Here is a 27,812-nt window from a genome sequence, read left to right on the forward strand (position 1 = left end):
GCATTTAATGGGGACTCGTGTCACCATGGGGTAAACAAGCCTATAAATCATAAAGATTAATTTTTTTGAAAATCTAAAATACCAGGAAGTATGAGGGTTAGGTTTAGAGGTATGGTTTGAAGATAGAAAATTGTGTTTGTCCAGTACCATTACGCCAATGAAAAGTCCCTACAGTGATAGTAAACCAGCTGTGGGTGTGTGCCATGTCTCTAAATATGAAACCACCCCAAATGATTTATATTAAGCATACAAAATGGTTTTATTTGTCTAAATGGGTATATTCTGTCAGCAATGCATTGAAATAACCACTCAAGAATGCACATTAAACAATTGGTAATTAGGGTTATTGATATCAATAAACAGGTATCATATGAGTATAACCATAGAGTTCTACATTCTAACACCAAGAGAGTTAAATGCTGGATAAAGTCTATTGGTACGGTACATTGTACACTGAGAAATTGATATTTTGGGTTTCTGTAATGTATATTATAGTCAAAATCATGCAAAATTAGTTGACCTGGACAAGTGACCATCATCAACAAGAGGTGATTTTAAAAATGTTAAGGCCTTTTTTACAAAATCTGAGTAATTTATCAAAGTACTCCAAACACAAAAATTGTAAAAATGTACATACACGTCGATCGGGTTTGACTCCTAATAACATTCTGCTGTATTCAAATGTACAATCAGTAGCAATGTTGGAGCTGGTTAAATTTCAGGGTTCTCAAGTGTGTGCTTTCATTTTTGCTGGTGGTTTTGTGCTTATTTTAGGTCACACAGGCTTTTGTTCACTTCAAAAAGGGTGTTGATGTACATTCAGATAAAACGTTGCTTACATTGTCTTTGTCATAACCATCACAAATAAGCTGTATAAGCGTTAAGCATCATGTATCGTGATTGTGTCTACACTGGTCAAGCACTTTATAGTTGGGATGCTACTACATACACAATAAATTATACAAAAGCTTGATTTTACAAAATCGCAAATGAGTTATTGTTGCTTGTCTTTGTGCAGCTGTGACCGTTTTACAAGTTGCATTCGTCTCATTTGTCTTTTTGTAATAAGGAGATTTTACTTAAAAATGCTCAGTTTGCTTGTGTACAGTGTGTGTCTTGTGCTTGTTCATGCTCAGTCAACATTCATAGTCCTCCGAGTGTCTTTGTCAACCAGCAATGTGCTGTGTTCAGTTTGAACAATTTAATGAAATCCATGAAAGCAGATGGTTGCCCAGAGCTGAAATACAGTACATTGTTAATCTTGTTTGGAGTCTGTGACATTCATTGATGAAGAAAGTAAACTGAGTACCACCAGTTCTGCTAGCGATGACGTACAATCGTTATTTGACGTTGATACAGTATGTTAAGAAATACTGTGCTCAGAAAAAAACAATTACAATGAGTTCCTCTTCCTTGCTGTTTACTTTCTAGACCGTGGTTACAGACAAAAGAGCATTGTATACTTTGGTCCCATCCGGAGATCGTGAACCATGTGCCAGTAGTTCTTGAATGGTGATCCAGTTGTCCAGTATGCGTCGGTTGCGTTTCTTCGAGCTCCTTTTCTGACTGAGCTCCAGGATCGATGCAGTCGTCTGGCTTTTTTCAAGTTGGCACTCTCTCCCAACATCCAGTCCTTGATCTCGCAGATACTCTAAGCGACTCTGCATCATGAACTCCCTGCGTCGTCTCTGTTCACGGGCCTTCAGCAGTTGCTGTTTACGTTCTTCCTTGCTCCAGTAACGGCCCATCTTCATTTCGCTTACTGCATCATCGTCCGTAGTCATGCCGCTACGCTCTTCACGGATTTTCATCGCGCGAGCCTTCAGGAGTCTGTCTCGGACGGGACGCTTGGCCACGTAGCGAGTCCCATCGCTTCTTATCTTCACCTTCCACTCCATGCGTGGGGAAGGAGGGGGAAGAGGTAGGGGTAATGCAAGGTTAAGCTTTACTGGGCTGGGGTGAGGCAGAGGCCCAAAGGTGCTGTTCCTTTCACGGTCGCTACCAACCACTGGTGCTTCACTTTCTCCCTCCACAGCTCTATCGTTGGGCCCTGAGCTCTCAGAAAGTGACGATCCCAGATGCATGCAACTCTGGTACCGTTCCGGAGTGAAGCAGTTGGAATGTCGACGGCGGGTAAAGTAGGGACTGGACTCTGCACTACGACCACCGTTTCTGTCATGGCTATTTATTCTAGTATTTCCACCATCTGGTACGCGACGTACAGTGGACCCTTCTCGTGAAAGTGAGTGAAATTTCTGGTGGATAGCACTGTTGGTCTGAAACTTCTTATAGCTGCCCGGTGAATAAGAACTGTTGATGCTTGCTCGTCCCCTTTCGCTCCAGTTTGGTCGATCCCTGTGTCTGCTAGGTAGTGGACTTGTGGACTCATCCACCTGAGAAACAGGAAGTCGATGCTCGCTCACCATTGGCGTGCTCCTGCAACTCTCTCCCCCGGTGTTGTAAGCGCTAGTGCTGTCCTTGTCCGATCGCTCTTTCTCAGGCAGTTCGTTGATGTCAGACAACCCATGCATAGGAGACCCCTGTGGTTCAGCAGATGCCCTGCCAGATGTTTCCTCCTCCATTAGCCACGCTTTCAAACAGCGCTCTCTTAACTGCTGCATCTTCTGGGCCCTTAAAATATTCCTGCACTTGAACTCAAGGTGCCTCATCTCTTCTTCCAAAAGCGCCATCTCATGCGGAGTCAGGTTCTCGTTGCAGTTTTCGTCTAAGGCCTCATCCTCGCCCCCGTCTTCTTGACACTTTTCCTGGACCTTCTTGACACTTTTCATTCTCTTCTCATAGCGACACTTGATTTCCAAAAGCGCCCTGTACCTCTCACATTCCTCTTCTGTTAAGCCTGGCATTATCATGCCGCTGACAGGGTCGTGAAGGTATCCGCCTCCAACGCTGCCACAGTCTAGCGAGTCTGTACTGAGATGCAGCTCTCTGAGAGGAAACAGTGGAGATGGAGTTTCACTCCCCCCTCCGCTCCTGCCAGGCCTGAACTTGCGCAGGCTGCCGGGCGTGTTGGTGGCGTTTGTGTTGGAGGTGCTTGTCTGCTCGTCACCCAGAAGAATATCATGCTCCGAGGACTCTTCGTTCTTTGTGCTCTCGTCGGTTCGGCCCACACCGCTGTCAAGCTCCTGGCTGTTGCTGAGGGTGGCTAGGTTGAGCAAGGGCATGTCCCGATTTTCCTCAGGAATGTCTGCTTGGGTTCTTTGTTGGCGGTAATGATACAGACCGGACAGGGGGGAAGTGTTAAGGGTGTCCACACTCATCCCCACAGGTAGATCACAATCAAGCTCCTCTGGGTCCAGATTTGTTTCCGTCTAGAAAAGAGATGAAAAGTTAGTCTTTTACAATAAAGAATATGGGGTGGTTTTCCGGACAGGGATTATCTTAAGCCAGGATTAGGCCTTAGTTTAATTAGGAAATATAACTAGTTTTAACAAACATGCCTTACTAAAAACATTACTGGCGTGCATTTTGAGGCAAACAAAGGGCACTGATGTATTTTAAGATATGTAAGTGCAAGTTGTTTTCAGTTTGGACAGCTCTTACTTTTATTTTAGTCGAGATGTTTTTATCTAAAGTGACTTACAGTGCATTCATTTTATTACAGTTTTTGCATTATGTTGGAATTTAACCCATAAAAAGGTGACCAGATTTTTTAAATGAAAAGCGGGACATTTCCCATTTCAATAGTCAAAATATCATCTTTTTCCAAAATATCGTCTTTTTATTGTGGGTTTGTGGAGGACAGAACCTAAAAACTGGACTGTCCCCAGAAAACAGGGGGATCTGGTCACCTTAACCCATAATCTTTAGTGCTGCTAAGGCAATGCTATACTAACTGATTTACAGAAATCCATGTAAAACTGAATTTCAATTTGCACAGATATATATCTACCACTAGATGGCGCTTTAAAAACACAATGGCAAATGTGCAAATCCAAAAAAAGCAAAGACCTTAGTAAAACATGAGGTGTGTGGCCAGCTACCACTTTATTTATACCACAGTAAACTCTTATACTTCAAGCATACTGTATAGTAAATGATCTCCATCAAGTTAATAAATGTGTAATATATAGCATAAATGCAATACAGTAGATATACTTCTTCTTCTTCCTTTATTTCTTTAAGCCATTCCAGCATCTACAGCTAGATTCATAGCGAGAACCAGTTAATTCAGACACAAGTTTTATTCAGGTTGATCCATACACAGGTTGAAGGAGGTACAAATTGGCATCTCCCATTTGCCTAACTTGCATGTTTTTGGCCTGTGGGAGAAAACAAACCGGAGTACCCGGAGTAAACACACGCTGACACAGGCAGAACATGCAAACTCCCAGTAGATATACAGAAATGCATATTAGCCTATACAAATAATTTATATAATGTCGCCATAGAGACTTGAGATACGAGAGATATGAATGTTAAACTATATTTACAATTATTTACAAAAGTTTTTTTAACCAACACAGATTCTACACAGCAATCGATATATTAAATGGTGATGTACTGCAGCATACAGATTTATTGATGTGTATTCCCTGAGTATCTGTACCCGTGATGGTATTAGGACAATAATCAATTTCAATACGACTTATGCAACTCTGCAGCCCATGACATTTCTGGAGCATCTCCGCCTTTCTCATCTTTTTTTGATTTAGTAAACCTTTAATTATTTTCCCATACATACAAACTCTTTGTATGTTTATCTGTCTCTTTCTATTTCAATCCAGATTTGACAGCTCCCCTTGTTTTTAGTTTTCAGTCCATCATTAATCATTTTGTGAAGCTGGGAGTGCTCTAGATGAGAATAAGAGGTACGAAATGGCCTCTTTTTGTTCTGATCTTGTTAGTGCTGTGCGTTGGCTGAAATGAGCTCCCTGTTTTATTCATTAGCTGACGGCTGTGCTCATGATAGATGATTTTCGCTGGCTGCACACAATAACCAGCAGCCATTTCTCCAATATATCCACTGGTTCCCCAGAAATTGCGGCAAAATTGACACAGTTTCACAGTCATAAAGTCACAGAGTCCCATCTTAGTGCCATATATACAGCCTAAACACTGGTGCAAGAGTAAAACATGCTATTAAACTTTCATTAAATGCAACATTAAATGTTAATTTCACCTACAGACAAAATTTAACGGCCCCTCGGGCATAAGTAAAAGCTTAATGCTTGTTATGCAGAGTTTTACTGAATTTCACTGTACTTTTACAATTGAACTGAACAGATAATGTTGTGCCTTGTAATGAGCAAGATAAAATTAGCTTATTTTGAAAAAAAATCATATAAATGCCCAAATCTCTTTTATCATTGAATTTGCTGTAAATCTAGATATGTTAGTATGTTTTAAGCAACTCGGGAACATCTTATTGGGTAAAGCACAAATATTTGTCTTCCATGTTTTGCTCTTTCTCTTTTGAATCTGTCCTGTACCTCTTTATTTCATCTATCTTTCAGACCTTTCCATCAAGCCCTATTTGCATGTCTTCCTAATGGTGGGCTTCACTTCTGTAAAGCATCTTTCTTCACTCACTCTTTTTCTCTTCATCTCCTTATGGAATAGTGTTAATGGAACTGCCACGAATCCCTGGCGCCCATCACTAAGAGTGATCACATGATTGAGACATTGAGTGATGTGAGAGCCGTTTTCCTTCCTTCAGCAAAATAAGCCATTAATTTAAGGATATGTTGCTGTTCGGGGATTGAGTGGGTCCATTAACTTTGCATGTGCAACAAAAAGCCTGTTTTTACATCGGAGCATGTGTGTGCTTTATCATACACTTAAGCTTAAGTGTGTATGTGCACAGGTTACTCTTTGATACTTCAGGTGAATTAATAAAGGTCTTGGTATCAGCTTTGTTTCAAATGTTTTTTTTTTTCTAAAAATGTAAATAGAGAAATAAAAACCTGCAAGACAACTGATGACATACAGTAACAGTATAGAGCTGTACATTTAAGATGGATGCTAGAAGGTCACAACATTTGGTCTTGGAAAAGTCATACTGAAATACTTTTATGCACAGACTTTTGTATTTTGGCAAATGTGAGATCAGTTTGTGTTTAATACTGTTGAGATCTCAACTAAAACTCACAGACAAGGCTTAAGATAGACCTAGACTATAACGCGTGTTTGAGCTGTCTCAACTGAAAATAACTTGCACTGACAGATCTTAAAATATGCCAGTGCCATTGATTTGTCTCAATATACACACCGGTAACATCCCTTTCCAAAGCATGTTTTAAAATAAAAGAGGCTTAAAGCAACACTAAAGAGTTTTTGCTCTTTGCTTCCCCTACAGGTTTGAAACGGATTTGTCCATTACCACTGTCGTAAATAATTTAGCCTTCTGCAGCATAGCTGGCTCTGATTGGATTGTAGGTCTGCCGTAAAGCAAGTTTTTGTAGTTTTCACTCGAACTACAGGACCGTGACCCAACGGTTGGAAACTTCTTTAGTGCGGATTTGGCCGATAGAGGGCTGCAAAGCGAATGTTATCGGCCGTTCACCCTGTTTCGAGTAGATGAACGACTGAAACTTTTTGGAAACGTTATTTTAAGGTAAAAAAAAAACTCTTTGGTGTTGCTTTAAAGGTGCCAAAAAATGCATTGAAATAATATGTTAAATTGTTTTCTGATATCTAAATAGAATGTATTTGAGATAATTATCGAGATATGGTTTTACATGTCTATTTGCTGCCATAGGTCTTTTCCTTAAAATAGAGACAGAGCGCATCGCATCATAACCTGAAAACCATGCCCACCGGGGGGAAAACAATCCATCCTTCTCCATTGACTTTGTATTGTGAGAGCTAACAGGCAAAAAAACCCAGAAATAAGTTTTTATAAGCTGTCGACCCCAAAAAACAAGCGTTTAAAGACACAATTAGTAGAACTGCGCCCACTAGAGGGAAACTTAGTCGGCGATCACCTTATTCTCCTTAAAGGCTGGGTTTTTGCGACTGGACAGCTTATAAAAACTTGTTTCTGGGTTTTTTGGCTTGTTAGCTGTACATATTGTCACACAGCAGCTTTTAGGCATTATTCTGTTTTTTGTTATAAGCCAGAAATGACAAGGAGGCAGCCTCACGTAATGCGGGGTCAATGGAGACGGTTGGATTGTTTCCCCCCTGGTGGCATAACTGGGCTCTGTCTCTATGAAATGGTCTATTATTATCTTATTTGAAAGGGTCATGAATAATAATGTTGAGCTTTATCTGATTGGCTGTTTGTCAGAGCAGGTCTTTAGAATAGCTCTGTGTGTGTGTGTGTGTGTGTGTGTGTGTGTGTGTGTGTGTGTGTGTGTGTGTGTGTGTGTGTGTGTGTGTGTGTGTGTGTGTGTGTGTAGATCTTATGTTTGAACCAGTATCAGACAAAGATACAGAGTTTGAGGAATAATTAATTGTTTGGAGATTGTTAATGGACATTTCTGAGTGGGTATTTTTTTTTAGTATGGACCTCCAAAACGTAACTGTAAAGTCAATAGTAGAACTTCAGCCTAAACGTTAACATGTAGCATTAACTAGCATAGCGCTAACTCAGCAATCACAACTTTGTTTTTAGCATTGTAACAACATTGTTCTTTATTTAATGTTTAATTTAATGTTGGGGTGTACATCTTTACTGTAACGTCACAGTCGGTGTTATGTTGAAATTGGCCTGTTTTACAGCTTGGCATGCACAAGGTTTACATAAGCGTTTGAGGTAGAAGTCTTCTCGGGTCCAAAGAAATGCACCCGACCCGAAGTGGCCTGAATCACTTTATAATCGAACCCGACTTATATTTTTTAAAAGAAAGACACAAACCCAAGAAAATTAAATCCGACCCGAACCGGTGGCAATTTTTTTAACCCGACTGGACCAGAATGTAAACGGCACGACGTGTGTGCAGTCTGCAGCCCCGCACGCAGCAGTCAGACAGAAAGAAACCCTGCTGGTCTCGCAACCAATTTGGCGAGCTGCTCCATTTGTTTTGTTTTACTTTGTTATCTGACGACGACACCAAGGTAACCGCTAAAATGTACATTTTAAATTGACTGACATGTCTGTCTCAACGAAAAATTAACCTACCACCAGCCACACAATGTCGTAAGCACTTTTGGCAAACAGAGGAGAGTACATTGACCCACACATGCGAAAGAGTTTAGGTCTTTGGGTCTGTTCACCAAAACACATTCATTTTAAATTTCCCGAGACCTGATGCCGCTATTATTATACCCGACCCGTGTCAGAGGCACACATGAAACTTTTAGACCCGAACCCGATTGGGTCTCGGGTCGGACCTTGGGTTTTCGAATCTAAGTGGACCCGTGAAGACCTCTGGTTTGAGGCTCACGATATGTCATTACCATGTACAGAGCTCATATTATTCATTTATGCTTATACAGTTTTACATTCTACGGCACCTCTAAACATCTTAAAAACTAAGGCCTAGTCGGGGCTTTAGCTAACCATTGCCTGTAAAACCATGCATTTAATTTACAGTTAGGTCACATTTTTACATTACGTCTCCTTTGGCTCTCCATTAAATTTCATTGCTGTCTAGGCTAAAACTATTTAGATGTTAAAAAGATGTCATGATTTTATAAATGTGTGTATTTGTGTATTCACAATGTCATTTACATGTTACATGTGATTTATCTTTACCTCTATCTCCGGTCTGGCCAGCAGTAATGAGAAGTTGGTGCTGTTCTCGCGGGTCAGAATGGCAACTGCTTCCTCTCTGTTCTGAACTTCCACACCATTAATCTAATGTAGGACAGACAAAGACTTTAACTCACAGTGTTTTGATCACTTTAATTAGGTTTCTTTACAGGTTCACTTGCCCATGAAGTCTTAGAATAGTAATGGTAAATGAGTTGGCTAGCGGTACTGGACAAGTGGCCTCAATTCAGAGACTGGATCCCACCCCAACTCCTAACCCTGTTCTCTTAATCAATGTTTTTTACTCATTTCCTATTAAAAAACGAAATATTCTTGAAAATCAAACATATTTACATTTAGAAGGAAAATGACATTAAAACAAATAAACCTTTTTATTTTTTATTTAAAAAAAAATCTCCATTCGTAAGAGGTGAACCGTATATGTGACAGCTCACAGCAAAATAATCCAATGATATTTTGAGGTCATGTATCGTTGGCTTACCAGCAGGGTATGCGTCATTGTCACATCAGAAAATAAACCGAGAACTTGTCGGGACCATCACATCTCTATTCATGTTTGGTTTTCTTTAATTATTCTCTAGTGTAATTATGTGGGTGTGTTAAAAGTCACAGCAGTTCTCTATTTATAGGCTTGTTGTCTCTAGACATCCCTCAGCCTGCATCCCTGAGCCATCATCATAATAATAACATCTCTCTTTACAGTTAAGATAATAAACTATACTGCATAGTGAAGGAATCATTTATATTTCATAGTTATTAATAAGTAATGTAATTGTGCATTATATGTTGGTAGAGTCGATCATCTTAGCACTTTATAAAAGCAATGCACCACTCAAGTCCATTCCCTTAATAAAAAATGCATTTCAGTAAACGCATACCTGCAAGATTCTGTCACCCTTTCTTATTCTTCCATCTTTTGCTGCTATGCTGTTTGGATTCACCTAAGAACAAATACCAGTAATATTATTCTTCATATCTTCATATATCTTAATAATGTGAAGATGTATGTTTTGTCAAACACTAAAACCTACCTCTCCTACATAGATTCCCTGGTCGTCCTCCTCATCAGTTCGGTAACAGACTGTTAGCCCCAATTTATCTTGCTGACTCGACTTATACAGCTCCACTTCCTGGCATATAGAGAAGAAGAGATGCTTATGAGGCAAGAGATTAAACCTTCTGCTTTAAAAATGCACCAAGACAGAAAGTCACCCAAACCAAGAGCCAAATAAACAGTTCTGCCATACTGTATTTCACAGTTTTTTTGGGTGTTATGTGCACTGTATAGTTATGAATATTTAAATTAAGTTATTGTTTACAACACAAAAACACTCTTCTCTATGTAAGTCAGGCTTATTATAGATTGTGCCCCATTCACAAAAGTCAGTAGAAATAGAAAATATCTGCGTTTTCTGTTTATTTAAAGTTTACATATTTTATGTGAGCATGGCAGCAGTTATTCATCAAATGATGGAAAGGGGTAATTCCTGTAAACGTGCCATGCAAATTATGTTCAACACAACTTTTATTTTTTTTAGTACTAGAAATACAAAACATTGCTATGTTTACAGTTTTATACATGTGTTTGCAGTTTAAAGGATATTACCTCATATTCCAGCTCTTCTCGTTGATCCACCTCATTTGCATCACTATATTCCGGACCCAGTGAACGACTGCAAAGAGAGATCTTTTTAACAGTGAATGTAACATTTATCTATTCATACTACGCAGACAGCTTTGTCTTAGGAATGAGAATGTACGTATATAGAGGCAGTGAATTGTAAATTATCTTACAGGTCATTGATCAAGTATGGCTCCACCAGCTGTGCAAGAGGAGGAGAGGGTGGGGGCATGGGTGATCCACTGCTGGGATATGACCCTCTGTCCCCGCTCAGAAAGTTCTGGAAGCTGATGTCAGTCTGGGTGCCATTGTCCATGCAGTCTGTGATGGCCATGAGCCGAGCCGTGCCAGCAGCTGTGCCCAATCTCCTCCTGTGACCCTTACGTACCACCTGAAGCAGCAAAGGGTCATGGGGCTGCCCGTCTTTGTCCTGGGATAGGTGAGATGTTCTTCTGCCTTTTAGCTGGAAAAAGAGGAGAGGTAGAAAAGACAGAAAGCAATAGAAAATTATTGTACCTTGATTTGATTGATTGTTTAATCTTCAGAAGTGTAAGACTATGAATAGATTCAAATAGGTGGGGAAAAGGGAACTGTTTGTGAGGTAAAGGGAGAAGATTAATGTATGCAGGGCCACCAATTGGGTTTGTGGGTGCCTAGGCAAGATTTTGAAGATGTGCCCAGAGGGTAGCACTGTAATTCTGTATTTATCAGGTCATAACAGAACATCGGTCTGGCGTCAAGCTCTAACATCGGGCAGATGTTCCGTTTTAGTAGGAAGAAAAAATCAGCCTGGCGTCAAAACGACATCAAAACCAAACGTTGGCCAGACGTCATACTGAGGTCAGAACCCACAAGGCCTGATGTCAGAACCCAACGCTGGCCTGAAGTCAGAATCCAACGTAGGCCTGACGTCGGAACCCAATGTCATACTGACATCAGAACCCAATGTTGGCCAGACGTCAGAACACAACGTCATACTGATGTCAGAACCCAACATTGTCCAGATGTCAGAACCCAATGTCATGCTGATGTCAGTGTGATGTTGGGTTCTGACGTCAGAAGCCAATGTTGGCCAGACGTCAGAACACAACGTCATACTGACATCAAAACCCAACGTCATTCTGACATCAGAACCCAACGTCATTCTGACATCAGATCCCTACATTGGCCAGACATCAGAACAATAAGTAATACTGACATCAGAACCCAACTTCAAACTGACATCAGAACCCTATGTCATACGTCAGAACCCAACGTTGGTCATAATCCAATGTTGGCTAAACATCAGAACTCAACGTCATACTGACGTCAGGCCCCAACGTCAGCCAGACATAAGAAACCAATGTTGGCCAGACGCCAGAACCCAGCATCATGCTGACTTCAGAACCCAACATCATACGTCAGAACCCAACGTTGGCCAGACGTCAGAGCCCAATGTCATACTGACATCAGAACCCAACGTTGGCCAGACGTCAGAACCCAATGTCATGCTGACGTCAGTATTATGCTGGGTTCCGACGTCAGAACCCAACGTTGGACAGACGTCAAAACCCAACATAGGCATGACGTCAGACCACAGCATCATGCTGAGGTCAGAACCAAAGGTTGGCCAGATGTCAGAACCCAACGTCATACTCCTAATACACCGCTATTGACCTTCACCCATGTCAAATAATCAGGTCTCTGCATGCGTAGTAGTAGCTTCTGACTCAGCAGGTCCATGAGTATTCTGTAGTACTGCACTAAAGTTGTTTTGCGGACCTGCGTGGGCACCCTTGACAAGGTCCCCGCCTGTGTAGGACGAGCCGCCCTGAATGTATGAATAAGCAAAACTCAAGGAAGACTGTATGTCCCCCATGAGAAATAACACTGCAAACATGCAAAAACTGCAAGACAAGCATAAGCTCTTCATCACATTTGATCACTGTGTGTCAGGGCTTGATTTAGGTAGGGATGCAAGAGGAAAACAACATAATGTAGTGGACTGCGAAGTGGACTTCACAGGGTATTCCGCCATCTTAAGTGAGATTCCAATCCGAAGGGAGCGAACATGTTCAGTTCGAAGGGCACTGCGCACGGCATAGGGAATCAGGGAACATCGATACATCACTTCACTGGAAGTGGAGAGCGATAATCACCCAATTGTCATTGCGCGCATCACGTGATCACCAGTCAGAATGGTCAGATCGCTATGCAATTATATGACAATCGTTTAAAAACACAAATATACACATAGTTTACCAAATAAAAATTTACTTTCATATTTGCATAACAGTTACAGCAGGGCTTCAATTCTGTTAATAGTCAAGTAATAGCAGTAATAGTCAATTAAAGTGCATAATAAACATACGTTTTTCATTACGTAGTACTCAATGTTTTTTTGTTATTGTATAGTGTACATATTTTAAATGTGATAGTTAATAAAAATTAAAATATAAATGTAGTCCTATATATATTTATGTTATATCAATCTGCGCAACCCTGTTGTTGACTTTCTTTGATGACGTTTGCGGTTATTGTCCGTGAAGTCCACTTCAACTGATATACTGTGCTCAGGGAGTAGGGAGCAGTGAAAACTTTGTAGGGACCCTGTCGAATGGAACGCACCTAATGAGACCAGTTTAAGGAAAGCATTTGACTGACTTAAAAGCATGGAAGGTAAAGTAATATTGCTAGGTACGGTGAGAGATTATTGAGTATGTTTATCTTAATTTTGCCAGTGTTTTCTATAATGTGCTTGTCTGTGAGGTTTTCGCCATGGTGGCAAAATAAATCTTACTTTATCGAAATTGCAACTGTAGATAAAGAGGTACTGAGAGAGAAACAAACACGCCTTTCATTGATTTGTCCTTGCGAGTTGCCTGTACGACCGGTGTAGCCCTATAGTTCGAATCACGAACAAATGAGTCAACACTGAATTAACTGAGCCTGCATCACCAATTTACCAACAATATATTTTCCTTAAAATACACTATGTATTATGGTTGTTATGGGAATATAAGGCATTTGAGTGTATTGAATGAAATAGGACATCTAATTTCTACTTCTATTTTTTTAGTTCTAATAGCATGCGAATTGGGATGCAAGATGATTGAGGCAGAAAATCTGAATCAGATGTACTTTAGACAAAGGTTGTTACTCTAAATGGGACCTGATGACCTGTGAAAACCTTGCTAAAATAATTTTTTGTGATTCACTGTTTTCTACATAAAATTATTTTACATAATGTACTTGGGGTAAACAACATTCTGTGAAAATATTTAATATCTTAAATCCTGACCGAGTTAAGCCATGTCAAAGATTGAAATTACAGTGAAATCAAACCTTAATGCCCACATCTCATAATTAGATGACACTGAAGCCTGGATTTCACAGAACATTATACGCTAAAACCATGAGCATTTAAATTAAGTTATGGTCATTTGTTTCTGTACAAACACTCTTTAATGAAAACGTGGGCGTATTTCATGCCTTGTATTCACAATCAGTGCTGGCAAAATGAATTTTATGCTCTTGCAGGCTGCAGAAATGCAGCTAACACATAAATAAACAACAGTACAGTAAATTTCCACCATTGCTAGTGCAGAAACAGATCTGAGTGTTATAATTCATGTAGTTCATACGCACCTTTACTTCAGCATCAATGGGACGCAGAGTGTTCCCCTTCTGTAGAGAAACATAGAGCAGATTCAACTTAATGTACAATTTTAGAAACACTGACAGCATTGAAAAGAAGGCCTACCAAATAATATGTATTAAAGTACTGCATATGTTTAGTATGGGTTTATATGCATTGTTTGATTTTTGACTAACGAGAGTATTTTGAATTTCTGCATTGAGCAACTGGATTAAGGAGAGGCGTTAGCGAGGAACAGATGAGATGTGATTTCAACTTAAATATATACACCCTATATCAAACATTAACCACAATCAATGCAAGGTTAATGCTACTGAAAGTACTCATGACCCTTCCTCTCTATCTCTGTCTTTCATTCTTCTCAAAACAGTCAAGCTGGAGTGAAGCTGACCCTTAGAGACTCAATCTCACTTCAGTCCTAATGTTGTTTGACAGAAGGTCTTACTGTCTGAAAGAGGGGAAACCTATTTATTTTTCATTGCGTTTGGCTCTTTATTGATCTTTTCAGTGGGCTTGATTACGAATGGACTGTTTGTACTGGAATTAATGTTAATGGAGCAAGAGGAGTATTGGCAAACATAGCCTTCATAACAGAAATGATTTTCTATGTTTTCAATCCCATGTTGCACATGGAAAATGCTTATTGATGCAGGACTGTTTGGCATGAGCTCGGTGCATTTGCATTTTTCAATTATTTACTGTACATAATTCAGACCATGAGGGAAATTACAAGCAATAATTTTATTGGAAAACAGTGTATGCACGCACAGTACCTCCAAGTAATACACATACCCCTGATAAATCCTTTGTTTTAGTCATTTTAGAAATGTACAGCAACACAACGGTGTGTCGAATAGGCCGTGATAGAATTTATTCTACGTGATTAAGTAGGCAACAGAACTCAGTGGGTGATGCTGTGGATCAGTTCAATACCAGCAGACAGCAATTACATCTCTTTAACTCCTAATACACCACTATTGACCTTCACCCTGTACATTTGCCCCGGTGGAATAATTGCATTTCTAATGAAGGAGCCACTGATAGCAGTCACAAATACTGCTGGGTAGATACAAACCCACGACAATCTCTATACTGCCACTGTTAAGAGCCGATTAGCAAAAGTCTGTGATCCACTTCTGTGAAACCATTACAATGCTGTTTTGATTATAAAACTATAATTATAACTTAACCATGTAAATGTGCACTTTTATCGGGCTCTTATGTTTAGGTTCAGTAATTTCACTTTAATGGCATTTAACAGGTAATAAGCGGGAATGCCTCATAAGAAAAGTGAAGCCGCTGGCTCTTTGATCGCCCCTGGTGTATGGCTGCAGTACAAGTCATAAACCCCCCCCTCTCCATTCAAACAAATGATCTCTGCTCTAAATAAAAAAAAATATATTTTTGCTTCCAATAAAAGTTTCCGAAAATGGTTTTGGTCCTTTCAGGTAGTTGATATATGTTCAATTGTTCTTTTTTGTGATACGTTTTATTTTAGCTAGTAATTTGATGCTATAGAAACGGGGCATGTTATGATTGGCGTGGTTGAATTAGGCGCACAAACATTTGGGCGGAAGTTTGATACCGTGGCTCTGCCTCTGGCTCCACCGACGATTCCTTCTGCGCATGCCTTGGCTCCAAACTGAGGTTTTTACGTAACATGGCGGCGACCATGGTCGGACATTTTTGGCTTCAATTCATAAATGGAGGGAGGCGAAAGTCATTGAAATTCCTTATTTTCACAAATGTAACTTCATTGGTATTTAACAAATGTGACCGTCTTTCGCTGCAAAACCCTCTAAGTGCATGCAATAATGACTCCAGTCACTCTTAACTGTCCTTTCTGAATAGAGGTAAAAGGCTAAAAAATACAGTGAACTTCATTGAACTTGCACCTTGACCAGACTGATCTCACGGAAAGTCGTGTTATAGTCAAGAAAATTTGTATTCATTTATTTGTGTCCATGGCACTAAAAATTCAGCTTTTTTTCGTGCCTTGAGCATGGGTGTCTTTGTCGTGTCGCTTGCACAAATTTCTATAGATAGTTTTTTTCGTGTCCATTGCACAACTTTCTTTTTTGTTTCATTTTATGTATTGTTTTCTCATTGTTTTTTAGACATCCTAACCCAAACCCCAACTCCAGGCGGGAATAGTTTTAAAAGCGGAAGAAAAACATGTAGAAACCAAAACATAAAAGTACATCCTAACCCAAACCCCAAATCTAACCCCAACCCCAAGCGACAATAATGTAAAACCATGAGTGGTTTTACACGAAAAAGAAAGTCATGCCACAGACACGAAAAACTATTCATAGAAATTTGTGAGAGCGACACAACAAACACATTCATGCCCAAGACACAAAAAAGCTTTATGTCGTACTATGCACATGAATAATACGACTTTCCGTGAGATCAAGTTGCCCTTGACATACATGCGCCGTCGTTCATTCAATTCGTTGTACACTTAGGGGACTTTGCTGAAAAATCAATGTGCCGTTTAACAAATTCTGCCAACAAAGCAGTATTTCTGAATGTCCTGAGGCCAGGATTTGAAGCAAAAGAATTTGATCAATGTGTAATATGTTGCCAGTAGCATTCGGTCAATATCATTCTCATTTTTTACGCCGGTGGCGTTAAGCAGCATTTGCATCTGAGCTCTTTATATATTTTTTAGTGCTGGGCAAAGATTAATCGCGATTAATCGCATCCAAAATAAAAGTGATTTTAAGCATAATATGTGATTGTGTGCTGTGTTTAATTATTATGTATATATAAATACACACACATTCATGTATGTCTTTAAGAAACGTTTATATGTGTGTATATATATTTATTTATATTTTTATATATTCTATATTATATATAAATAAAAATAAATTATATATAAATAAAGAAATTCTGAATTGAAGGTATGTATGTGTGTGTGGTTAAATATACAAAATAATTAGACACAGTACACACACATATATTATGCAAAAAAAATCGCTTTTATTTTGTGTGTGATTAATCGTGATAATTCTTAGCTACTTTCCATACTACGCTAATAGTTTTGTAAAGTTCTCACTTTAAAGATCATGGGCTATATATATCTTAATTGCTTTAAAAAAGTGGAACATCAGTTTTTTGTTGCATCTGTTACTGTTTTGATGGCTTTGTTTTGCCGTAGGCATTACCTCTGAGTATTACTTCTAGTGGTTATTAGTATGGAAGTTTATGAGCTTCATGTTGTCTTGGCTGTTTATTGTTGCATTTCTCACTTCTGGGAGCCTTTTATGTCTACTAATTATAATAAAAAAACAGTGCTGATTCCCAGCAGGTCCCATCCCTACTTATAAGGCCCTATTATGTGATTTTGAGATTTTAATTGTAGAATCTGTTTGCTTCTTTCAATCAACTTGACCCAGTTATACAAAGCATTAGAAGTGCTTAACATTTTTTTCACACTGTTCAAGGTTCTGAACAGTGCAGAAAACTAGGTCAACTTTATTTGAGGTTTCAAATTGGACAGTTTACATTGATCCCACAACACAACAGCCCAAACCTCGATTCCTGTATCTGTCCTGTGTCTCTTCATCACATCCCCACATGATTTATCTTTCTTTTGATTATAACCCAGTCTCTCTCTCTCTCCCTCCATTCCTCCTTCTATCTATCTACCCTGGCCTGTATTGAACCATAACCTCCATAAACCGTGTCTCTTGAGCAGTGATGTATGTACATGATGAAGGATAGTGATTTTTACTCTTTCCAGTGCTGTTGAAATGCTACTAGCCAGGGCAGGGCAGAGGTTGTGCTAGAAACAAGAGAATCAAGCTAAAGGTTACTTGTGTCTGAAATGTCAGTGTGGATTCTTGTGAAAGATAGACTGTTTCATCTTTCTTCCTTTCATGTTCCTGCATGTTTGAAGAGACCTCCCGCAGCGTCTGGAGTAAACATCTCCCCGTATGAATGGATTATGTTTATTTACAACATTTTTTCAGCAAACGCCTGATTTAGTTCACGTCTGTTTGAGAGTGTGCGCGCGTGCGTCTCCGTTATCATTATTGCATCCCTGTGCGTTGCAGTGAGAAAGCATATAAGTCTTGCTTAATGACCTCAGTTGCCTTAGCAACGGCATCCCATAGAGACGAATCTGACAGGGTATGTTAGGTAGAGCCTGAAAGACGGAGCGAGGAAAGAGAGAGAGAAACTCATCAGACGTGTCGTGGGGGGGTTTAGCCGGGATTAGAAACACCAAAGCATTCGCTAAAAGGTTCGATTTGGAACGCGTAAACATGCAGCAGCTATTTACAGGAATCCTGCAGACAACGCTCATCCGAAGCCCATTATAAGAATAAAGCTTTGCAGCAATTAGCACAGCTGAGCATACCATGAAGATGGCTCTGGCAAATGAATATGATCGGATAGCGATTCCACACGCTCGGCAGAGCCGGACGGCTAATGTGATCCAGTATTATTCAAGCCTGCAGCAGCTTGTCCTGCATCCCATGAAGCCTGTCAGAAGCTGTCTGCTCTTCATTACTGTGTGCCCAGCCAGAGAGCAGAAACAAGAGTGAATGCCACTCACTCACATACATAGAGCGTGACACTGATAAAATACTGTGCGAGAAAGTGTGTACGTGTGCGTTTGTGTTCATGTGTTGCAGTTTGTATGATATGGACCGTGTGCGTTTGTGCTTCAACAGTAGGGAATGATGGAAACAAAAAAAATGAGAGGCTGTGCATTTTTACCTAGCAACACCTCTTAAAGGCACAATATGTAAGATTGTTGCATTAAAATATCCTTAAATCACTGGCGCAGTCAGTCCTTCCAGAGAGATGCTGATTTTTTTTGTGATTGTTGCGGGCGGGGGTCCTTGATCTTGCGGCACATTTTCTTTAGGAGTGTGGTGGAAGGTGCGGGATATTTATGCAGTTTTATGCGATGAATTTGCGGGAACTTGAAAAAACTGCAGTTGGGGTTTGCAGCTTTTCAGTGATGTTCACATTGTGTAATTACATCACTTCATAACGTTCCCATAGCAACAGGGGACATGGCTGCGCTTGTGTGAAGTAAATGCAAAAAATTTTTTAACTTTCTGCTAAGATATATGTGACTTTTTGCTGTGAAACTGCGGGGATTATGAAATCATGCAAGCCCCGCATATTTTGCGCGCGAAAATCTGCAATTTATACAGTCCCTTCAGAAAAACGTGATCGCATGATTCAATGCATAATCAGCCAAAGCTTGCATATTTATGCAGGGGACACATTTTTTCAAATACGCTGCACTTTCACCGCATAAATTGCAGATTTTCGCACGCAAAATATGCGGGGCTTCAGGACTTTTTTTCATAGCAAAAAGTCACATATATCTTAGAAAGTTGAAAAATTTTGCATTTACTTCACACAAGCACAGCCATGTCCCCTGTTGCTTTGGGAATATTATGAAGTGATGTAATTACGCAACGTGAACATCATTGAAAAGCTGCAAACCCCAACTGCAGCTTTTGCAAGTTCTCGCAATTTTTGCAAGTTCCCGCAATTTTTGCAAGTTCCAACAACTTCATCACATAAAATTGCATAAATATCCCGCATGTTCCATCGCATTTTTATAGAAAACCTTCCGCAAGATCAAGGATTTTTGCCCGCAAAGATCACAAAAAACTCAAATTTTGGTTTACTTGTGCACTTACATTATCCGAAATGTATCCAACACTGTTAAAATCTTAAGAAATTCGCAATTTTAACCAGTGTAGCATCCCTAAAGGGGCAGTCACTCTGGACTATGGGCAGGGAGTACTTTGTCAATATAAAGTTTTTGGCTTCATCCATTTTTGCTTTTTAGTAGAGAGGACGGTCATGCCATGCCATACCATACCTGTTTTCTACTGGCAACATATTTATATGAATTCAAAGGTCAGAGTTAACCAGACTTGGTTACTCATTTGAAGCTTCGGAAGCAGGCACATATTTTGACATTACGCGTGATGCACAAAGGTTCACATACAGCGCAGAACACATATTTTGACATGACGAGCCACAAATATGTGTTTTGACAAGCTTTGCATTGTGCGCCTTTGAAAAGGAAGTCACTGGCCGCCAATCTGAAAAATCCAGCTAAGACCAGCATATGCTGGTGAGCTGGTTTTAGCTGGTCTCCAGCTTGGTTTTAGCTGGTTTTGCTGGTGTAGGAAGCTGGTTTGGCTGGTGTAGCAAGCTGGTCTAGCTGTGTTTTGGTCACTTTTTAAGCTGGTCTAGCTGGACTTAGCTGGTCAGGCTGGAAGAACAGCTGGCCCACCAGCATGACCAGCTTTGTCAGGCTGGGAGGACCAGCATAAACCACCTTAAACCAGCTAAAACCAGCTACCAGCTTATGCTGGTCTAAGCTGGATTTTTCAGTAGGGATGTAAATCAACTCAGCATTTTCGGTTAAAACAACCCTGCATAGGTTAAATTACATCCCAACCTGTTGGGTTTGTCCATTTTTGACACAACATTGGGTCAACACTAGTGAAAATATTCCTAAAAAAAAGCTCTGAATATGGGCAGGTCAATATAAAGTCTTTGGCTTCATCCATTTTTGCTTTTTAGTAGAGAGAAAGGTCATGCCACGGCATACCTGTTTTCTACTGGTAATATATTTCCATGCTATATGAATTCAAAGGTCAGAGTTAACCAGACACGCAGCGAAATGCGAAATATCTTTAAACCAGCTTGCGTTTTGGGTATGATGCATTTGCATGTGTATGTAATGTGTGAAAGTCAATGAAATGAATAGTGTAGTGTGACTATACATCGCCTTTATTCATCGCCTGTCAGTGGTGTCTACGATGTCCTCAGTTTTCTCTTGTACTGCTGTAGAAATCATAAGTATGTTTGACCAGTAGAAAGATGACATGAAAGTTTCGCAAATGAAATTTGAAAGCAGTACTGTGAAGTTTCTCTTGCAATACTTTGATGTCACATGCTGATAGATCTCTGTATGAGTTAGTAGTTTGTACTCTGTTGTTGTTTCTATCATGCCACTCTGCTACTTGACTTATAACATAAAACGTTATTTCATTACATCATTCACAAACATAATTTGTGAGTCCCATCGATTTGATTTAGATCCACTGAGGAGGTAAAGAAAACTCCCATCGATCCACACTTTTTTACAGCGTCAAAAAATGTTTAGTGTGACTTTAAGCTAAACTGGCTCATTGCTTTGTTAACCAGAGACATTAGCAGTACTACCAATATTTTAGTAATTGGAATTTGGTTGAATATTGCTGTCCATGCAAAACTGTCACAGTTTTCTGAGTAGTTGCCAGATGATCACTGACTGCCTGGCCACACTAGGGACCACATCTTCATCCACAGTTCACTATAATATAAGACTGCGGTTCCTAGTTATGGCCCAATGCTGTGGTTCAATGTCAATCTTAGGAATTTCTTGCCATTCTTATCGCTAGGTAAACGTAAATCTGACAGCTTAGAAAAGTAATAGCACACCTTTCCTTATCAAGCCTCAATAATCATGTAACGTCTCATAGTGATGTCATTTCGTTATAAATATTATACTGTTTCTTGCAGTATGTCCAAGTGTTCGTGCAGCAGATTTGGCAGGGGGTTACTGTTATCTTCCAGCTTTCCCCCACTAATAAGTGTGTAGCATTTGAAACAGGCTCACACAGGGAAGACTCACTGTCTCAGTAAGAATCTGGTTAAGGAGCAGAAGCGTCTGTGAAGAGCCTCGGGCAGTGAAGGGTAAGACAGAGAGACGAGATGGAAATTGAAGTGAGATTGAAAAGATCAAGTGGAAGATCCTCCCTGTATTAGAAACAGCTCAACCTATCCTGGCATGGCATCACTGTCTGGCATAGAAAGCAAAATTTCTCTCTGAAAAACTTCAGAGCGGCAAACTCAAGCTGTGGAGGGGACCTTTGTCAAGTAGAGGTTAAATGTTACAGAAGGAAATTGAATCTGAAGTGGCATTTTGTGTGGTAAATTCTAGGGAGATGCTTTTTATATAAAAATAAAGCTTTTCTATTATAACATTTCGGGATCTAAAGTAAACAATCTTATGTTTCATTTGATAAAATTCAAATGGGGGGGTTCTTAGACTTAGATTTAAAATGCCAAACACACACATCTATAAACACGAATATTAAAGGGGCCATGGCAGAAGACTTTTTAAGATGTCAAATAAATCTTTGGTGTCCCCAGAGCACATATGTTAAGTTTTAGCACAAAACACCATATAAATAATTTATTATAACATGTTAAAATTGCCACTTTGTAGGTGTGTGCAAAAATGTGCCGCTGTGGGTGTATCCTTTAAAATACAAATGAGCTGATAAAATTCAAACACTGATCACAATGATGGTGGTTTGTTGCAATTAAAACTCAATTGTGCTTTTCTCTGCACTAAATGGCAGTGCTGTGGTTGGATAGTGCAGATTAAGGGGCGGTATTATTATAATAAGAGCGCCTTATGACATCATAAGAGAGCCAAATTTCAATTACCTATTTTATAAAGTGCTTGTAGAGAATGGTTTACCAAAACTAAGTTACTGGGTTGATCTTTTTCACATTTTCTAGGTCAGTAATTCTCAAAGTGTGGTCCGCGGACCACTGGTGGTCCGCCAAACCCCCCGAGTGGTCTGCCAAAAGATGACCTAAACTAGGCAAGTGTTTATACCAGGGATTCTCAAAGTCCGGAGTGCGGTCCGGATCCGGACCCGACGGGAACTTGATCCGGACCCGCGTCCACTTCATATTACAAGTGCATTAATTTCTATGTGATTGCTAAATGTGTGCATTTGCTACTTTACAAATGCATATTAAACTTGTAAACCATTTGTTTAGATTTAAGACTATTCCTGGTCCGAAAATAAAACGAGTTATTTAAAAATTTCCTGTGTGACGCTGTAGCCATCACACCCAGATATTATGCACAGCTACTTCATGCACTACGGCTTTTGATCAGTAAGTCCATATCAATCTGAAATCACTGTTGGTTTGAGTCGTTTAAAACATGCATTTGAAAAAGCAACACTCGTCAAACATAATCACTATACATATTCTTTATTATCATGAAAATACCTGAAAAGGTTTGAAGAACAGCAATATAAATATATCCTTAAGACATTTCCTGGAGCTGCGTGTGTCTGGTTCTTCGTCTGTAGCGCATATTAAGTTTCTGCCCGAGAGCGCCCCCTGGCTTATGGATGTAACGTCATTTCACCGTAATTCATTGAGACATTGAGAGTAGTAAGCATTATTTCTTGTGTTTATGTTTAAAAAAAATATTTTTAGTTTAAATGCAAAATACACTTGTGTTTTTCCCAAACTATTTGGGTTGTTTGTTATATAAACAAATGATTTACATAAAGTTTTTCCGGACCTATGTAAATGATGAGAATTCAGATTTGGACCTTTGAATGTAAACTTTGAGAACCCCTGGTTTATACAATTGTCACTTATTTAAGTAGATTTTTAATGCACTTGCGAAACTGTGATATCAGTTCTTGCCTTTCTGTTTTAATAACATAAAAATGGATCGGTTGGCTAAACCAGTCAAAATAAAAGATCAAGCATCAACTGAAAGCAGCTAAAATCCACAGATCCACAGATCTATTAGTTTTGTAATGTACTAGTTTTTGTTCATGTGTAAAATCCCTGTAATTTCAGTGATTTTGGACATTAAGGGGACATTTTTTTTCCAGTATTTTATTGTTACCATAGTTACAACCATAGACTTCATATACCCACCACCTCAGTTTTAGTATGTTTAATTGCATTTTTTTTTCACATGTGCAGTTTGTTGTTCATATTAAGCTGCAACTCATTTCACATTTACTTTTTCAAATGAAATAAAATTCATATAATAATTTCTGAACATAGCATTGCATTTGTTTTTAAAAAATTAGTTTTTGACTTGAAACAGTTGTAAATTAAACTTAAACTTAGCTTATCCTCCCTATTTTGTTGTTTTTTGGGGGTGTGTTAAAGTGGGATTCTGTTAGGTGGTCCTCAGAAAAAAATTGGAAGATTAAGTGGTCCTTGGGCTGAAAAAGTTTGAGAAACACTGTTCTAGGTTGATAGAAGCACTGGGGACCCAATTTTAGCACTTAAACATGGAAAAAGTCAGATTTTCATGCCATGGCAGCTTTCAAATTTCCGGGACCTGACTCTTTTGACATTCTAAAAAATGCTGTTTTTTTCAACCCAGCTTTGAAAAAGGGATAAAACCAGTCTTTGGGCAAAAAAACAGAGAATGTTTATATTTGACCCAATAATGAGAAAAAACAGTGGCGGCCGGTGAATTCTCTTCCGAGAGTTCTGAGGCATTCAAAATATGTGTTCAGAGTGTCATGTATGTGGCTCCTCATGTCAAAATGTGTGTTCGGTGTCTGCTGCACACGTGTCGAAAGGGTTTTTGATAAAAATGGCGCTCCCGTTCACAAAATACTCACAAAACATTCACTTAAAAATGAACTCTGATTACACATAAGATTAAGCAAGTATCTGGCAAACGCAAACGTGTCTTTTATCATAAACCCCTTTGAAGGGTCTGCAGCAGGCACATATTTTGACATTATGTGTGATGCACTTAGGTCTACATAAAGCCACAAATTTGACAAGCTTCGCATTGTGCGCCTTCGAAAAAGAAGTCACCGTCCACCACTGTAAATCAACTCAGCATTTTGGGTTAAATCAACCCTGCATAGATTAAATTAAAACCCAACTGGTTGGATTTGTCAATTTTTGGCACAATGCTAGTTCAACACTAGTGAAAATATTCCTAAAAATAGCTCTGAATGCCTACACAATCTTAAAGCAACGCTCTGGTGGCAACAACACCCAGAGACTGTGCACAGGCAAGCATAATTTATTCTTAGTATTTGGTTCATTTTTATACATTTGGGCCCATAACCTTCCTAAACAGCCTTTTTACAAAGGTATTCCTACTAATTTTGAAGATGCTTTAATTCAAGGTGACATTACATTGGAGTTACATTAAGTAGTGTTCAAACCCATGACATGCTTTTTGCATTTTCAAATATTGTTTTACGCCGCTTCTGAATTCAAAAAAGCTCCCGCTTAGCATATCTTTTCTGTCCTAAAGTGTGATGCCTCAGCCGCAGATATTTTATAGGCCTGATTATATTATTAGCAAATCTGCCCTTCTCTCCTGCTCCACTTTCCTGCATTATAAATATCATCTAGTTATCAATCATAGTCACATGACCTGTCACTTTGTTGGAGAAATGACAGAACGGAAACCAAACTTTAATACCTCGCTAGGGGATAAAGTATAAAAAAGAGTCACTTTTTTCAAGCATAGTCATATATCAGTCTATAAGAAAATCACTATGTGAGTGTGAAGTCCTTGTGTTGTTTAGAAAATAGTTGGTTTGTGGTCATGAATTCGTTTAATTGCATTTTAAGCGCCACTGTAACTCAAAACCCCCATGACACATTTTAAAGCTGTCCTAAAGGCCAGCTTGGAGATCTACAGCCCCCATAGGGGTGACATGCATAAACTGAGATAAGACACGGTATAATGTGCTTCTGTATACTGTGGATAAATTATAGGAACAGTGTCAGAGGTGAAGTCATACATTAGACAAAATGGTTTTAAGTAGCAACAGATTCGAATTGCTTTAGCATGAAAGGGTTCTTTAGGAAAAACTCTGTGTGTGTGTGTGTGTGTGCGTGCGTGCGCGCATGTCCTCACCTGAAACATGATTCTGTACTGTTCCTCTGGCCTGTTCACCACACACATGTTGCAGCCCATGGTTTCCTGAATTGGTGATTCTTTGATGCTCTTTGATTCTGCGATATACACAAGGTAGGTGCCAATCCCTGCAGTCTAATTACAGTAATCCCTCCCTGAGATCAGAGGTTACGATTCGGGACTCCATGAAACAGCTTTGATGTTCTTCTCTTTGCCCGTTTCCCTCTATCTATTTTAATTGTGGTCCGACCCGGGAATCCGGATCAGAGCGGCACGCAGCATCCAGCCGTGAGAAAGTCAAGTTTGATCGTTGAGAATGTCTGTGTGCTTTGCTCAGTTGCAGCTTTGAATTTGTTCTCAGATCTGTATGCTTGGATAAATGCTAGCTACAATTTTACATACTAGAGAATTATGATGATGTGAATAGGGTAACGTTAGATTAGAGAGATGGGCACGTGTTGTTGCCCAAATGTTCAAGCACGCTCACTCTAAGACTGAATTCAATTCCAGTACTTGACTAACATAATCAAAGCGAAGCTTTCCGTCGAGCTCAGATTATAATAAACTCCCCGGTGCATTTGCCAAAGTCACTGCAGACTAACATCTGAATTATTAAATAAAAGATGCAATAAACAAATGTTTACTTCCCGCTCTCTCTCATATTCCCCTGAGAGATCTCATCCTTCACACTCAGATTCTATTAGAGAGATTTTTTCCCTTCATTTACATAAACAACAGTCTAGATTCCAGCAGATATGTGCATGCCATGCTTGCTTAAAACATGCTGGCTTTCGACTATCAAACTTTAATGTGAAAAATCATTAGATGTGCCTCTATGAGACTAGCACCTGCTGCAGTTTTGACTTGTTGGGCACATTTCGGTTCCAAAATTATTCTGTATCATAAAACATTTATACAATTAAAATGAATTATATATGTAATCAGCCTAAATAGGAAAAGTTGTGCCTGCTCATATAGCCTAATTTTACATTATTTCACCACAACATGCTAAAATGTATCTACCCAAACCGCTGTATGAGATCTTCTCCAGTCTTTCATGAAGTGGGGGGATGCGATCCCATCTCTCATTGCACACACGTCACAGATAAGAGTCTATCGTTCACATATTACATCAAACCTGCCTTCATCATTTCTTCCCGGAATTCCAGCTGTGTATTCATGGCAGAAAATGAATGAGAGAGTGCACCTGTCAGATCATGGCAGACAACCTCTCTCTTTCTATCTCTTTCTTTTTTTAGGGGTATCCTCAGCTTTAAGTCCAAACCTCAGGTCGTCGATCTCTTTTATCACAAGGTTGTAGAATTATTAAAAGACAAAAGCTGACAAATTTCCGAAGTATACAGCAAGTCCCAATGAGATGCAGGCTCTGCCCTACATCTGTCCGGTTTCCAGAATGTTAGGAGAAATCCTGGATTTGAGAGAGGTAATGCAATCTTCTTTTAAAGTGTGCAGAGTCCATTGAGATGAACGATCCTGCTTGTATTTATTTTCCTCCTCCTCTTTTAAGCAGATTTGGGATGTAATCCAGCTTATTTAAGCGTGGGAGATGAATGAACTGTAGCAATGCGTTTCCAAAGAGGAAAAAACAATCACTACTCAGAGTCACTCAGTCAGATGGTGGGGTGGAGAATCCGAAAGGTCCGTATGAGAACGTCGCAAGGCGGTGATGGAGCAGTGCCAGTGCGAGTACATGTGCGTCTGCAGAGAGAGAGGAAAAGCTGCTGGTTTGGAGGAAACGTTGGGATCGGCACCACTGCACAAGCTGGAGCCCATTACAGCTTTACAGCAGGCCCCTCCTCTCCCAACAATACCAGCCAATATTCACCAGCCAGCTCTCTCTCTCTCTCTCTTTCTCTCTCGCCTACTCGCTCAGCCATTCGCTTTTACTTATAGGTGCTTCACCCTCCCATCTTCTTTTTCTCCTTGTCTTATATCTTATTTCCCAGCTTCTCTCTTTACTGCTCTCTCTCTCTTTCTTTATCACCTGTGCTTGCGGGTCTGCACTCTAGGTTTTTGTTGACTCTTGTCAAAGGGAACAAAGATTTTGTCAGCCTCGGTCTTTAAACACACAAACAGAATTTATGATCATGTAGACTTAGTAGAAAGAAGCTTTGAGAAGCATTCCTCTGTCGCCACACTGCAAGCATAT

At 39.6% G+C, this 27,812-nt stretch overlaps 2 protein-coding genes across 4 annotated transcripts in view; one reads left to right on the top strand and one right to left on the bottom strand.

Annotated features, from left to right (window-relative positions):
- iqsec2a (IQ motif and Sec7 domain ArfGEF 2a) overlaps window positions 1-27,812 on the top strand; it is a 123,666-nt gene that overhangs the window by 84,436 nt on the left and 11,418 nt on the right. Inside the window, exon 15 of one of the 3 annotated variants that reach the window (XM_055167919.2) lies at window positions 9,722-9,851. The exons of 1 other annotated variant lie outside the window; for it this stretch is intronic. In XM_055167919.2, the coding sequence (XP_055023894.2) occupies window positions 9,722-9,765 (44 nt within the window). In that variant the 3' untranslated portion in view covers window positions 9,766-9,851. Of the gene's footprint in view, window positions 1-9,721; window positions 9,852-10,473; window positions 10,608-27,812 lie in introns of those variants that run through there. One more of the 3 variants, XM_055167922.2, reaches the window with a different exon arrangement.
- pdzd4 (PDZ domain containing 4) lies at window positions 92-27,578 on the bottom strand. The gene is made up of 8 exons (XM_055167931.2): window positions 25,643-27,578; window positions 13,926-13,964; window positions 10,472-10,761; window positions 10,284-10,350; window positions 9,709-9,807; window positions 9,556-9,618; window positions 8,660-8,761; window positions 92-3,329 (listed from the first exon to the last, which is right to left on the bottom strand). Exons 1-8 carry the CDS (start codon window positions 25,700-25,702, stop codon window positions 1,428-1,430), a joined length of 2,622 nt encoding a protein of 873 aa, XP_055023906.1. The 5' UTR covers window positions 25,703-27,578; the 3' UTR covers window positions 92-1,427.

Source organism: Misgurnus anguillicaudatus, chromosome 5 (genome assembly GCF_027580225.2).
Source record: "Misgurnus anguillicaudatus chromosome 5, ASM2758022v2, whole genome shotgun sequence".
Lineage (NCBI taxonomy): Eukaryota > Metazoa > Chordata > Actinopteri > Cypriniformes > Cobitidae > Misgurnus > Misgurnus anguillicaudatus.

What these genes read in the sequence shown, in the direction of transcription:
- pdzd4 (XM_055167931.2), bottom strand. Translation starts at nt 25,702, where the DNA reads ATGGGCTGCAACATGTGTGTGGTGAACAGGCCAGAGGAACAGTACAGA. An exon ending in CCATTGATGCTGAAGTAAAG is followed by an intron (nt 10,762 to 13,925) that starts GTGCGTATGAAC and finishes CTCTTTTTCCAG; the next exon opens with CTAAAAGGCAGAAGAACATC. An exon ending in GAGAAGAGCTGGAATATGAG is followed by an intron (nt 9,808 to 10,283) that starts GTAATATCCTTT and finishes TCTATATGCCAG; the next exon opens with GAAGTGGAGCTGTATAAGTC.